Genomic DNA, 14663 nt, shown 5'->3' on the forward strand with positions numbered 1-14663 from the left:
CTAGGATTACAATAAAATATATGAAAAAAGAAAACTAAACCAAGAAACATCACATGACAACAATGGTTACCCTGTGCTCTACATTCTGAGTTGTGATTGTCGAATGGCCATAAAGCCGTGAGCACATAGTTGGGAAAGAGCAACAACAACACTGTCTTATAACTATGTGGCAGAAATACACATTGGGGCTCATTTTCATAGAGCATCGACATCCAGAAGACGGCATAAACAGGCACTTGGATATCTAACTAGTCAAAACGTACACGTGGGCATTTTGAAAACTGATCTTTTAGATGTCTTTCAGGTCATTTTGTCTCCATTGCATCTAAAACTTAAGGGGGCGTGTTAGAAGCGTGTTTTGGGCAGGATTAGAACAGGCTTGGAAGTTTTACAGTGATAATCAAACATTTTACAAAACGTCCAAGGCACAATTTGTACATTTTGTAGTAGACCTGTTTTTAAAACAAATAAGGGCCTAAAAGGTACCCAAACAGACCAGATGACCACTGGAAAGATGAAAATATGGCGCCCACACACTCCCCCATTGGTCACTGATCCCTCCCACCCCCCAAATATCTGCACGAAACAGAACATATCAGTCTCTATGACATCTGCAGATACTATGGCCAGTCCTAGTAGAGCTGCAAGCAGGTTTCTGGCATAGGCAATGTAGTGGACTGCAGAGAAAGGGATCCAAGCCCATATGCCACCCTAACTAGTACACTTCTGGTTGAAAGTATATATATTAAATAAACGGTGATGGAAGTCAAAAAAGCGTAGGATAAATATAGAGGATCTCTAATTAGAAAACAAAGGATGTAAATTAAAGAGCTATGGCTGGTACTGGCAGATTTGCACAGTCTGTGTCCCATATATGGTGATATGGTGTAGGATGGGCTAAGGAGGGCATCAATAGGAACTCCACTAACTTGGAACATGAGGATGATACTGGACAGACTTTATGGTAGATATCCTGAAAACAAGATGGTTGGATAGACTGGAGTGAGCTTGGACAGCAACTTCAGCAGTTGGAACCTAGGACAATACCAGGTAAACTTTACAGTCTATGTCCAAGAAATAACAAAGAAGAGACAAGTTAATGTAATCATGTATTTTTAATGGGTATAACTAATGGGCAGACTAGATGGACCATTCGGGTCTTTATCTGCCGTCATTTACTATGTTACTATGAGCTGAGCTGGTGGCAGTGTCGTCCTGTTGTGTGATTAATGCTATATGGTCCTGAAAAGTTGAGGTTTGTATAATATTGCTGCTGTTCGGTTTTCTTTTTTTGCTTGTTTTGTTTTTGCTTTTAGGATTGTGTGGAATTTTTAATTGTTGTATGCTGATTGTTATGTTGTTAGTTAATTTTATTGTGTATGTTATGATGTACTCCACTTTGTTAAAAACGGATTATTAAAAAATAAACAAATATTAATATGGCAAAGGAATAAGCAAAACTTAGCAACAACACTTATCAGTACATGGTGGAACCGTGAGACAGTAGTATCAGTGCAACTAATAATTATTCCTGCCACTGTTCCCTCTAAGCTGAGTGGAAGTCCACCTAAAAGTCCTGTCAGTGGGTGGTACTATTTCACTATCACACTTTAAATAGGGACAGACCAGCTCTGCAGGACTTCTGGGAACCTGCCTGTCCCTAATGATTGAAAGCACAATATTAAAGCATTACTCCCTACTGGCAGCAATGCAGTTGATGGACTCCTGCTCAGCTTAGAGCAGTGGTCTCAAACTCGCGGCCCGGGAGCCATATGTGGCCTGCAAGGTTCTATTTTCAGGCCCTCGGTATGTTTACCAAAATCACAAAAGTAAAATAAAACAGTTTCTTGATCATATGTCTCTTTAGCTATAAATGACAGTATTATTATTAAGACTTAGCCAAAAGGAAAGATTTATAAACTAGAAAGAGTTTTACCTCAAGCAAAATTGTCATTTCTTTATTAAGACGTTAACTATTTTTTCTGAGGCCCTCCAAGTACCTACAAATCCAAAATGAGGCCCCGCAAAGGGTTTGACTTTGAGACCACTGGCTTAGAGGGAACAGTACCTGAAACATAATGACGTTGGCCTAAGAACCACAAGCCAAAAAGGTCCTGACTCACATTTGGAATTTGGCAATGCTGTCTACCTCACCCTTACTGTAGGAAGGATAACTGACCTCGCCCTGTAGGCTGCCAGGAAAAGTCTTTTGGCTCCTTCTATGTGGCAGATCTCTCCTTGCTCTCTTAGACTCCAAGCTGACATTTCAGAACTGGCTCCTGGATAAGGATGTGTAGAACGAATGCCTTGGCTCCACTGTGTCTCTTGGTTCATTGTGAAAGGCTATCGGCTCAGAGGCTGGGATGCACAGAGCTCTTCCCTGGAACTAATCTTAGTTATGGCTGAGAAGTCACCCTGTACTGGTTCTTACTCATTACGACCAATGCTTATAGTTCTGATCCTTATGTGCATGTGTAAAGCAGTTCTCTGATTGGATGAGTTGGTCTCACAAAGGTTCCTAGCCTTAGTTTGGCGCATTGACAGTGCATGAGGTATGGTTCTGACCAGCAGGTTCACTGAGCTGACTAGATGGTAATACCATATTTCCTCGAAAATAAGACCTACCCCGAAAATAAGCCCTAGTCCCCAGAAGCCTAGCCCCAATGTCCCTGGATTCGCCGTCAGCAGTGCTTCCCCCGCCGTACAGCTTAACCCCCGACTCCACCGCACAGCTGAACTCCTGCTGACCCTCCCATTTTCCAACTCTCCCTCCCGTCCGAACCCGCTGACCCTGACCGCGAGACCTACATTCCTCCCTCCAAAGAGCAACGTCGGCAGCACTCTAAACAGGCTGCTTTGCAGCCTTCTCCCACTGGGGCCTTCCGTGTGCCGCATCACTGATAATGTCATCAGCAACGTGGCAGGGAGGAATAGATGTGCTAAGTGCCACATGGTTCATAGGTATAAAATATTTGGAAGCTCTGCATTTAGCATGTGCTAAGCTTTAATAAAAAGGCCCCTAAGTTAACAGAATGCTATAAGTTACGTAAGTAACTACCAGTATGTAGGCGCAAGCATTTACACCAGCCATTGGCAAAGCACCTGTGACTAAAGTTAGGCACTAAATGATGACTTACAATAGTATTTTATAATGGCAATTATGCGCTTAATTGCCGATATAGAATTCACGCTTAGCACACAGCATTTCAATGTCTAACTTTAGGCGAAAAGGATTGGGACTTGTATACTGCCTTTTTGTAGTTTTACAACCACAGTCAATGTGATTTACGTACAGGTACTTCAAGCATCTTCCCTATCTGTCGCGGTGGGCTCACAGTCTATCTAATGTACCTGGGGCAGTGGAGGATTAAGTGACTTGCACAGGGTCACAAGGAGCAGCACAAGGTTTGAACCCACAACCACAGACTGTAGCTCTAACCACTAAACCACACTCCTTTATACAATTACCTTCTCGATGTATGTTTCTTTAATGGATTAACTGTCATATCCGTGTACATTAACACCTTTCAGCTGCCATGCATTTCATGGAATATTTTTAATGTCTCTACAGTACATTCCTGCCCAGGCTTGTCCCTTGGATCAACAAGTTCTTTTTCTGGATTCTTTACAAAGGCAGGACAGAACGGGTGGATATCAGCTATAAAGTTTTTAACTTTGAATGTCGCTTCAGACAGCATGTACAAGACTGGGCAATTCCCATGTAAGTTCACATTTGGAATCTTTTCTGTCCAATAATATGTTTTCAAAACAGCAATGTACTGGAGCATTTGTGTTTTAAGATCATGTTTTAAATAAAGATGATAGAATGAATGGGTCATGAATGGGTTCTGTCTTAGGACCTCTTCTCTCTCTACACTTCTTCCCTCGGTGCCCTGATCTCCTCCCATGGCTTCCAGTATCACCTATATGCTGATGACTCCCAAATCTACCTCTCTACACCTGAAATTTCACCTAAAGTCCAAGAAAAAGTCTCTGCTTGTTTGGCTGACATTGCTGCCTGGATGTCCTGCTGTCATCTGAAACTAAATATGCCCAAGACTGAGCTGCTCCTCTTTCCTCCTAAACCCTCTGCCCCTCCTCCTCCTCCTTTCTCCCTCTCAGTAAATAATACTGTATTCCAGTCTCCTCTGCTCGCAACCTTGGAGAGATCTTCGATTCCGACCTCTCATTTTCTACACATATCCTAAAAACTGCAAAGACCTGTCGCTTCTATCTCTTCAATATCACCAAAATTCACTCCTTCCTCTCTGAGCACACTATCTGGACCCTTGCCCAAGCTCTTGTAACCTCACGCTTCAATTACTGCAATCTACTCCTAACTAGTATCCCCCAGTGTCGCCTGCAAAACTCTGCTGCACGACTCATCTTCTGCTAACCTCGCTACGCTCATGTCACCCCTCTCCTTAAGTCACTTTACTGGCTTCCTATCTGCCATTGCATACAGTTCAAGATCTTATTGCTGACCTACAAGTGTGTTCATTCCCCTCAATATCTCTCCTCGCTTCTCTCTCCTTATACACCTCCCAGAGAACTCTGTTCTTTGGATAAGTCACTCTTAGCTTTACCCTTCTCCTCTACTGCCAATTCCAGACTTCATTCCTTTCATCTAGCTCCCCCCTATGCCTGGAATAAATTACCCAAGTTTGTCCGTCAAGCCCCTTCCCTTCCCTTGTTTAAAAGCAGACTGAAAACCCACCTTTTTGATATAGCTTTCAATCCTTAACCCTATTCCTCTGCCCTCCAAACCAGCCCACTGATTAAGCATTTCACTTAACGGTATCCATGACATCCTGTTTGTCTGTCTTGGCAGACTGTAAGCTCTTTTGAGCAGGGACTGTTTTCTTATTCTTTGTGACTCTCTGCAGCGCTGCATGTGTCTGATAGCGCTATAGAAATAATAGTAGTAGTCATATTTTCAGCTGCTACCATATTTGGAACTGATTATTTGATCAGGTGTATATGGAAATTATTGAAACTGGAAACTGGCTAGCTTATTGTGCTGGTATCTGCTTTTCGAATTCAGATAATTGAGGAAAAATATCCAGTTCAAGAGACAACTAGTAGCATGGGAGATATGATAAACCTATATACAACTAGAGAATAGTTTTCAGAGGAACTTGGGCGGGTGCTTTTATTAAGGTGCACTAACTAATTTAGCACGCACTAAGGTCCGGATTCTGTACATGACGCCCGGGAGGGCGACCTATTCAGAATCGGGCCTACACTAATCCCGATTCTGTAACTGGCGTCCATAGAGTAGACGCCGCCCACCCAACACCCCCGATCGCTCACCATGACCTCCCCATGCTAACACCCCCCCTGCTGTGCTAACACTCCCTGATGACCTCCCCCCCAAAACTAACCTCTTAATTGTTAGCCGGCTGGATGGGTCTTGGTGCCGTCCAGCTGTCCAGCCCACTTCGTTGAAATTAGGTGGGCCCACCCCTTCCCGGCCCATCCCTGCTAAGCCTAAGGCCTCATTGGCCAAGGCTCTACGAGCCTGGACCAATGAGGCCTTAGGCTTATCAGGTCCGCCCATCCCCCTAAGCCTAAGGCCTGATTGGCCAAGGCTCTAGGCACCTGGGCCAATCAGGCCTTAGGCTTAGCGGGGATGGGCCGGGAAGGGGTGGGCCCGCCTCATTTCGATGAAGCGGGTTTGCTGGCTGGACGGCAACAAGACCCATCCAGCCGGCTAACAATTAAGAGGTTAGTTTGGGGGGGAGGTCATCAGGGAGTGTTAGCGCAGCAGGGGGGGTGTTTCGGGGGGATTCCAGGGGAAGGCGTCCTACGGCAGGAGGGGTTGGGCACCCTCCTGCCTTCGATCGAGGGTGTCGGGAGGGTGGTGTTCCGGGAGGAGGGATTGGGCACCCTCCTGCCAGCGATCGGGGTGGGGGGACAGCGGCCGCTATACTTATCGTGGCAGGGAGATCCCTTGCCGCGATAAGTATAGCGGCATCTACTTACAATGTAGGCCAGCATTTTGCTGGCTTACATTGTAAGCGTCTCTTCCTCTACTAGGGAGACGCGTAGGGCCGCCTAGGTTCGCCTAAGGCCCTTAGGTGAGCTTAGGCGGTCTTGCGGGCCTCCCTAGGCACCCAGAGGTGCCTTCAATATAGGCGGCCTGCCCGGGAAGCATTTTTTTTAAAAACGTGCATCCCGATTGGCTGATTAGACAGCTGTAGGATGCCTACAGCTGCCTAAAATCGGGACACACTTTGTAAAATCAGGGCCTCATAGTCTTGTTTACCATCCCTTTTCTAATAATTCCTAGCATCTTGTATGCTTTTTTGGCCAATGCACATTGAGCGGCAGCCAAGCAGGTGTGGTTATAGGCAGATTGGGAGCATTTTTAAAAGTTAGGTGTTGCTAGGCATCCTTAGGCACTAGTAGGCACACCAATTTAGGCCAAGAAAATCCTGGCCTAAATAGGGACGCTTAATGTTATGGATTCCTAATGGCACCTAAGCACAGTTTAGGCACTGCTAGGCATGATTCTGTTAATGACGCCTATTGAGTGAATTACATATCTAGGCGCCTACAAATGTAGGCATCCTTTACAGAATCTGGTCCTGAATGTTTATAATGCCTCTGTATCGCTAAATGGTGCAACCTCACCTTCGGTATTGCATTCAGTTCTGGTCTCCTTATCTCAAGAAAGATAAAGCGGCACTAGAAAAGGTTCAAAGAAGAATGACTAAGATGATAAAGGGGGTGGAATTCCTCTCAAATGAGGAAAGACTAAAGAGGTTAGGGCTCTTCAGCTTAGAAAAGAGACAGTTGAGGGGAGATATGATTGAACTCTACAAACGGGTACAAGTAGATCAATTTTTTACTGCATCAAGATTGACAAAGACTAAGGGACACTCAATAAAGTTAGAGTAATACTTTTAAAACCAATAGGAGGAAATATTTTTTCACTCAGAGAATAGTTAATCTCTCACTGTCTGATGTCTACTACCACTTTGCCTTTAAGCAACTAATTGTTATGGCTTTCATAGTTAAATCCAGATAAAGAAAGAGAGCTCAGGATAGCTAAAGTTACTTTAGAATGGTATTTTGTTTCATTGCTCAGTGACAAAACCAAGGATGCTCTGCTGGAACTTAAAGCCTGGTTGGACAGGAATCCTAAAGTGGTTGCTCACTTTCCAGTGGAAGTACGCTTTGCTCAAGGGGATAACATCTTGTTGAGTCCCTGTTTCCATCGTGACAGCTGCTATATGAATATACTCATGCATAGGTGAGTGTACAGAATGAAGGGATGCTGTGCAGATCATAGTTTCTTCTATTATATATCTCTGGGGGAAAGAAAGTAGAAATCCAAAAGTTTGTGTTATATGTATGGGATAGCAATACAGTGCTCCCCCGCAAATTCGCGGTTGGCGGTCTCAGTCGTTTGCAGCATTTTCTGACCACGAATGACCGGGCATGAGAGGGCAGCTGGAGAGGCAGGAGAGGGCAGCCGGAGTGCCGGCAAGTGAAGGAAATCACTCGCAGTATGCTCCGACCGCCTCTTCCTGTACTAAAGTTGGGCCTTACCAATCAGGAGCTGCGTGTCAAAGCAGCTCCTGATTGGTTGCACTTGATGCAGGGTATGCTCCCATGAAGATAATCCAATGCATATACTAATTTGAATGGTATTCATGATTTCCTGGTCTATAAAAATAAGTTTCCAAAATCAAGCATATGTTCTGTTTATGTTGCAGGCCCTATGGGAAGGATGTGCCGTTTCAGCAGTACTGGTTAGAATATGAAGCGATCATGAAAAAATGTGGAGGAAGACCACACTGGGCAAAGGTACAAAATATCTATTTGCTCATTTTTAGTCAATGCACCTGCATCTCTTTGTTCAGATTTTCAGCTCTGTGTGTCCTTTTATAATTTGTAAACTTGCCTAGTGGCACATTGCTTGTGCAACATGTGGTGTATCATGAGTTGTTAAATACATTAATGGTAATTTGGGATGCAACTACTCTGGAGATGAAAACTGAACACCTTTGTCCTAACTGCTATACTTCCAGAATTAGGATTGAGGCAGTGGTATAGTAAAAAAAACAAACCCCAGGAACTAAAGCACTCACAGCATAAACCAAAGAGAACAAAAAGGGTAGCAATGACCACAAAAATGCTTCAGAATGAAATCAGCAAATCTTTATTGGTGATGTAGCACAACAGCCACAACTGTGATATAGACCATCATAAATGAAGCTTTTGCTATACAGTGGTAGCTTGGTTTGCGAGCATAATTCGTTCCAGAAGCATGCTCATAATCCAAAGCGCTCATATATCAAAGCAAATTTCCCCATAGGAATTAATGGAAACTCGGATGATTCATTCCATATTCCAAAAACTCGTCTCCTTAATGACCAGAGTTGTATCTTTAAAAGCTCTGTAGCAGATCTCTGTGCCACAGCTCCTCACCTATCACAGTCCGAAATGATTGAATTATCCAGGTGGAAGCAGAGTGGCACCGAGCCCTGCTCTCGGCTCCTCCGAAACTCACAGGTGACACCTCCACCGCTGCTTCGACCACCGGACCTATCCGCACGGCTCCTCCAGTTCTCTCGGGGAGGACTGTGCTGCTGTTCACTGCCTCTCCAGGCAGACGACGAAGGTCTCTCTCCCGTGAAGGGCCCTCAGCGCCCGGGATCCCACAGCAGCTTCCTCCAAGACTCCTCATCACTCTCTGTATCCCAGTCTGCCATTGCATCCATTCCCTCAGCCAAGCTCCACCCCCTTTTGATTCCACTGCCTGTTTCCAGCAGAGCTGGATGCACCATGGGAAATGCGATGGTGCCGGTGTGGGTTGGTGCGTGCTGGAGATAAGGGTTTGGGGGTGGGCCGCGGGGGGAGAGAAGCCAGTTCCCGGGGTGGATGTGGTGTGGTGGCAGCTTGGTTTGGGGAGTGACGCGCTCGTTTATCGAATCAATGCTCATTTTGTGAGTTAAAGTTTGCTCGAGTGTTTTACTCGTCTTGCAAAACACTCGTAAACCGAGGTTTGATTGTGTTTTCTATTGGAATCTGAAAGCTGAGTTCCAGAATATAAACTAAAGGGAAATGGGACCTGCACCTTGGGAATGAACAGTATTATTGACACCTTTCTTTGTCAGTTATTATGTTTTGTTTTTCCAGACATTTTAGTAAAATTTATACATGAAAATACAAAGGTGGGGGAAGCGTACTCTCTAAAACAGTGTTCTTCAACCTTTTGACACCTATGGACTGGCGGAAATAAAATAATTATTTTGTGGGCCGGCACCGGTCCGCGGACCGGAAGTTGAAGAACACTGGGAATTCAAATGAACCCCAATTTATATCAAAAATGATTGTCCCATATAATCCTACTCGATCTCTAAGATCATCTTCATCTAATCAGCTCTCAGTCCCTTCATTAAGAATAATCAGCATTAGACGTAATGATATGTTCTCAGTAGTGGCCCCTTCTCTGTGGAACTCCCTCCCAAATTTTATTAAAATTGAAAAAGATCTTATTTCTTTTAAAAAATTGTTAAAAACTTATTTATTTCAAGATGCATTTGATTTATGATACGATCTACTTTAGATTTTTATATTTTTCTAATATTTTCTTCTTGTCTCATCCCATTTATACCTATTGTATTATCCATTCTATGTAAATTATAACAAACAATGCAATTGTAACTTTCCCCTTCCTTCCTACCTACTCATGTTTGTCCAAATTGTTTTGTCAATTGTATAACTTAGATAAACTATATGTATTACCACAATCTGTTGGTTTTTAAATTGTACATCGCTTAGATATTTTTATAAGCGATACATCAAATGTAAATAAAACTTGAAACTTGAAACTTTGCATGATATCTGGCTGGGTGCGGCCCTAATACCAAACCTTAGCATTAGGACCTGTTATTTTCTCTCAAGCTTCACTGACACAGTAGCTAACTTAGCTTAGAGACAAGGTATTTCCCCATCCTTGTATGCCTTCTGGTAAATGGTGTGAAATATCTTTTCACAGTTAATCTACTGTTTCTATCAGCTGCAGAGATAGATAAGATAGATGTCAGTTGCAGGGAGAGAGAGAGAAAAAAGTTTATGTGAGCTCTGGCTGCTATTTATCCTACTTCACCTGTTCCTATAACAGGACTTACAAGGATTTTCCCATACCAGAATTTTCCATGATCTTCCTTCTTTCCATCTCCCTCCTCCTCTCAGGCCTCGTGTCCTTTGATGTCTGGCATGCCTAAGATGACCATACGTCCCGTTTTGAACGGGACAGTCCCGTTTTCGGATCCCCTGTCCCATTGTCCCCACACACAGCTTCGGGACGCCAAAATGTCCCGTTTTCAGGGACGGCGTCCCGAAGCTGTGCGTGGGGACAACGGGACAGGCGATCGCTTCCTGTTCCTCCCCTGCCGCACCAAAAAAAAAAAAAAAGTCTCCCTCCAGGCCCGATTTAAACTTCCCCCGGTCCACCGCCGCTGCTCCTCTGCTTACCTCCCTGCCACTAATCGCGCCCGGAAGCCTTCCTATGTCCTTAGTGCCCCCAGTGCCTCTTTCCTATGTCCTTAGTGTCCCCAGCGCCTCCATCCTATGTCCTTAGTCCTGGTTGGTTTATTTTATAGCTTCTTCACCCCCTTTGCCCTCTCCTACCCATACTGGCGCTGTGGTGTAAACAAAATAAACAAAAAAGACTTTTCCTCTCTCTGTTAAATCCTAGCTCACGTTTGCGGTCTAACACCTTTGGGGGAGACAGGCAGGCTAGCTTTGGGGGAGGCAGGCAGGCAGGCTGGCTCTGGGGGAGGTAGGCAGGCAGGTTGGCTGGCTTTGGGGGAGGTAGGCAGGCAGGCTTTTTGGGAGGGGGTGGGACAAAGGCTGGAAGGCAGTGAGGGGACATAGGAAGGACTATACCTATGTTTGCCTATGTCAGCAAGTAGAGATTAAGATAACTATGTGTCACTAATACATTTTTATGCATCTCAAAAAGTTTTACCACTTTTCTGAACTTCAGTGAGGGAATAATATGTGCTCTATTTCACCCCTGCATTTCATCTGTTTTGCAGGCACACACTTGTACCCGTAAGGACTTTGAAGTGATGTACCCAGGTTTCCAGAAGTTTTGCTCTATCCGAGAAAGCCTGGATCCAACAGGGATGTTCCTGAATACATACCTGGAAAAAGTGTTCTACTGAGGAGAAGGAGCAGACGAGAAAATCTCTCTGGCAAGATTTCTTAGTGTCACAGAAGCAGTATTGATTTCACCTGGAATAAAACACATTGCTGTATTTCTCTAACAATGTTCAATAGGCCCTATGGTAACATGCCATGTTGTTCCTGACTGCTTTGTGTACATTGGTAGTGTTTTTGCAAACAATAAAAAGAAACTATATGCAACATAGATTGATTATTCAGCAGGATTTAGCCTTCTAAAACATGAGAAGCTGCGCAGGCATTCCCTATACTGGGGGAGAGGAGGGGGGGAGAAGAATAGGCCATCTGGTAATGATGTTTGGGAGGCCACTTAGCAGAGGAGTTAAAAGTGGTTGGGAGCCTGCACATCCTGAAGCAGCCGTTTCCGGCGAAACTCTGGGCACCGCGTTGATGTGACACTTGCTCTACATGCCTACCTTCGTGTGGCATAAGTATATGCAATCTTTTGTCTTCACGATTAAATGAAGTTGATAAGCAGCTGAGAGTGCTTTGAGTATTCGATTTGTGTCTCCCCTGCATTGCTTACGGCTTATAACATCTCCCAATGTGTAATTTTTATGCCAATGACGAGATTTACCCCTGGAGAATTTTCCCACATTTGTTTCACTCAATAAGGCTTTTTCCTTTACAGTCCTTTACATTGGTTTGGCTAAGATGTTTGTGAAGCTTTCGCATTGACAGGGAGCCTGTTATCTATTTCCACTTCTTCCTTTTTTTTCTTTGGAGTGTGTTATTTAGTGGAAGGGAGTTGTTTGTAACATTATATTATCCTTCCACACTTGTGTTTGTTGATCAAGTTACAATAAGCATAATTAAAATTTGCAATGAAATGATCAAATCATTCAAACATGAGAAAATTGCAGCTGAGCTATTTCATCTCATTCATAACCTTCCACCTCAAAATAACACTTTGTACCCTGCACAAGCCATTGCTTCTAAAATGCTTGTGGATATTTGAAGTTCTTATCTGTCGTCCAGCCACTGGTATTAGCTAGCCCCAAAATGTATTCCTTCTGTCCAGCTAGTATATGTTGACTCAATCAAGGGCTAAGCTGAGTGTTTGCCCTTCTTTGCCCAGATAATGAGATAATAACTACATATCCATACTACAAGGCCCATTTTAGATAGATCATGGAAAGAGTGTATTTTACAAAAAGCTGTGCTTTATCAGAGGCTTTTGTAAAATAAGTAGAAGGGCATCAGCAAATGCATGAATTGAGCAGCAATTTTAAAAAGTGGAGAAAAAAGAGCATCCTTAATATATAGAAGCTTTCTAAAATATCTTTGAGCAATCCAGACCTGCCATTTACACATCCAGTTGCTTCTGAAATGACCTCCATTGTTTTATTTTTTTGTTGTTTTTCTATTTCACGTTATCTGAAGTTCTAGTTGGATTACAACGGAAACTCACAGTGATAGTTTGACAGTAGACATTGAACAATCAGTGATGTTTACAGTGATAAATTTGATCAAGATAAACATGAGGACACAAATGGTAGCCATTTGACATAAGAACATAAGAATAGCTTTACTGGGTCAGACCAATGGTCCATCAAGACAAGTAGCCCGTTCTCACGATGGCCAATCCAGGACCCTAGTACCAGGCCAAAACCCAAAGAGTAGCAACATTCCATACTAACGATCCAGGGCAAGCAGTGTCTTCTCCCATGTCTTTCTCAATAACAGACTATGGACTTTTCCTCCAGGAAATTGTTCATACCTTTCTTAAAACCAGCTATGTTATCCGCTCTTACCACAACCTCTGGTAATGCGTTCCAGAGCTTAACTATTCTCTGAGTGAAAAAAAATGTCCTCCTATTAGTTTTAAAAGTATTTTCCTGAACAATGGACACTCGTTGATGTTTACAGTAATAGATTTGGTCAAGGCAGATAGCAAAGCAATTAATGAATTATTGTCATTATATGTAGTAATCTATTTTCCCTACTAGAGTTGCCAGCTCTGACATACCATGCAAAGCTCTTATACCGACATGGTAAATGATCTGACACCTATAGGAATTGAATGGGCATCGGAGCATTTGCCATGTGGCACTCGCTACTGCTGCTTTGTAAAAGGGGGCCTATGGAAGTCATTTTTTAAGTCCTATTCATGATTTGGATGTATATAAACAAGCATTTGGATGTGTATATTACAAACACACATCCAAACCATGACATGTGCCTATTACATAGTAACATAGTAAATGACGGCAGATAAAAACCTGAGTGGTCCATCCAGTCTGCCCAACCATACATGCTCCATAAATTAATTTAGTTTACCGTATTTTCACGCATATAACGCGCGCGTTATACGCGTTTTTACCTACCGCGCATACCCCTCGCGCGTTATATGCGTGAGCGCGGTATACAAAAGTTTTAAAACATAGTTCCCACCCCGCCCGACGCCCGATTCACCCTCCCAGCAGGACCACTCGCACCCCCACCCCGAACGACCACTCGCACGCGCTCCCACCCGCACCCGCATCCACGATCGGAGCAAGAGGGAGCCCAAGCCCTCTTGCCCGGCCGACTCCCCGACGTCCGATACATCCCCCCCCCCGGCAGGACCACTCGCACCCCCACCCCGAACGACCGCCGACTTCCCGACAATATCGGGCCAGAAGGGAGCCCAAACCCTCCTGGCCACGGCGACCCCCTAACCCCACCCCGCACTACATTACGGGCAGGAGGGATCCCAGGCCCTCCTGCCCTCGACGCAAACCCCCCTCCCCCCCAACGACCGTCCCCCCCCAAGAACCTCTGACCGCCCCTCAGCCGACCCGCGATCCCCCTGGCGACCCCCACGACCCCCCCACCCCCCTTCCCCGTACCTTTGGTAGTTGGCCGGACAGACGGGAGCCAAACCCGCCTGTCCGGCAGGCAGCCAACGAAGGAATGAGGCCGGATTGGCCCATCCATCCTAAAGCTCCGCCTACTGGTGGGGCCTAAGGCGCGTGGGCCAATCAGAATAGGCCCTGGAGCCTTAGGTCCCACCTGGGGGCGCGGCCTGAGGCACATGGGCCCAACCCGACCATGTGCCTCAGGCCGCGCCCCCAGGTGGGACCTAAGGCTCCAGGGCCTATTCTGATTGGCCCACGCGCCTTAGGCCCCACCAGTAGGCGGAGCTTTAGGATGGATGGGCCAATCCGGCCTCATTCCTTCGTTGGCTGCCTGCCGGACAGGCGGGTTTGGCTCCCGTCTGTCCGGCCAACTACCAAAGGTACGGGGAAGGGGGGTGGGGGGGTCGAGGGGGTCGCCAGGGGGGTCGCGGGTCGGCTGGGGGGACGGTCGGAGGTTCTTGGGGGGGGCGGTCGTTGGGGGGGAGGGGGGTTTGCGTCGAGGGCAGGAGGGCCTGGGATCCCTCCTGCCCGTAATGTAGTGCGGGGTGGGGTTAGGGGGTCGCCGTGGCCAGGAGGGTTTGGGCTCCCTTCTGGCCCAACTACCAAAGGTACGGGGAA

General features: G+C 45.4%; 1 protein-coding gene across 2 annotated transcripts in view; it reads left to right on the forward strand.

The window, feature by feature from the left end:
- Window positions 1-11435, forward strand: part of LOC117357978 (L-gulonolactone oxidase-like) — a 186530-nt gene extending 175095 nt beyond the window's left edge. Inside the window, exons 9-12 of one of the 2 annotated variants that reach the window (XM_033939279.1) lie at window positions 3572-3721; window positions 7094-7258; window positions 7725-7815; window positions 11058-11435. In XM_033939279.1, coding sequence (XP_033795170.1) covers window positions 3572-3721; window positions 7094-7258; window positions 7725-7815; window positions 11058-11186 — 535 coding nt within the window. In that variant the 3' untranslated portion in view covers window positions 11187-11435. The remainder of the gene's footprint in view (window positions 1-3571; window positions 3722-7093; window positions 7259-7724; window positions 7816-11057) is intronic. The other variant, XM_033939281.1, reaches the window with a different exon arrangement.
- The last annotated feature ends 3228 nt before the right edge of the window (window positions 11436-14663 follow it).

The sequence above is a fragment of the Geotrypetes seraphini genome, chromosome 3, assembly GCF_902459505.1.
Source record: "Geotrypetes seraphini chromosome 3, aGeoSer1.1, whole genome shotgun sequence".
Classification (NCBI taxonomy): domain Eukaryota; kingdom Metazoa; phylum Chordata; class Amphibia; order Gymnophiona; family Dermophiidae; genus Geotrypetes; species Geotrypetes seraphini.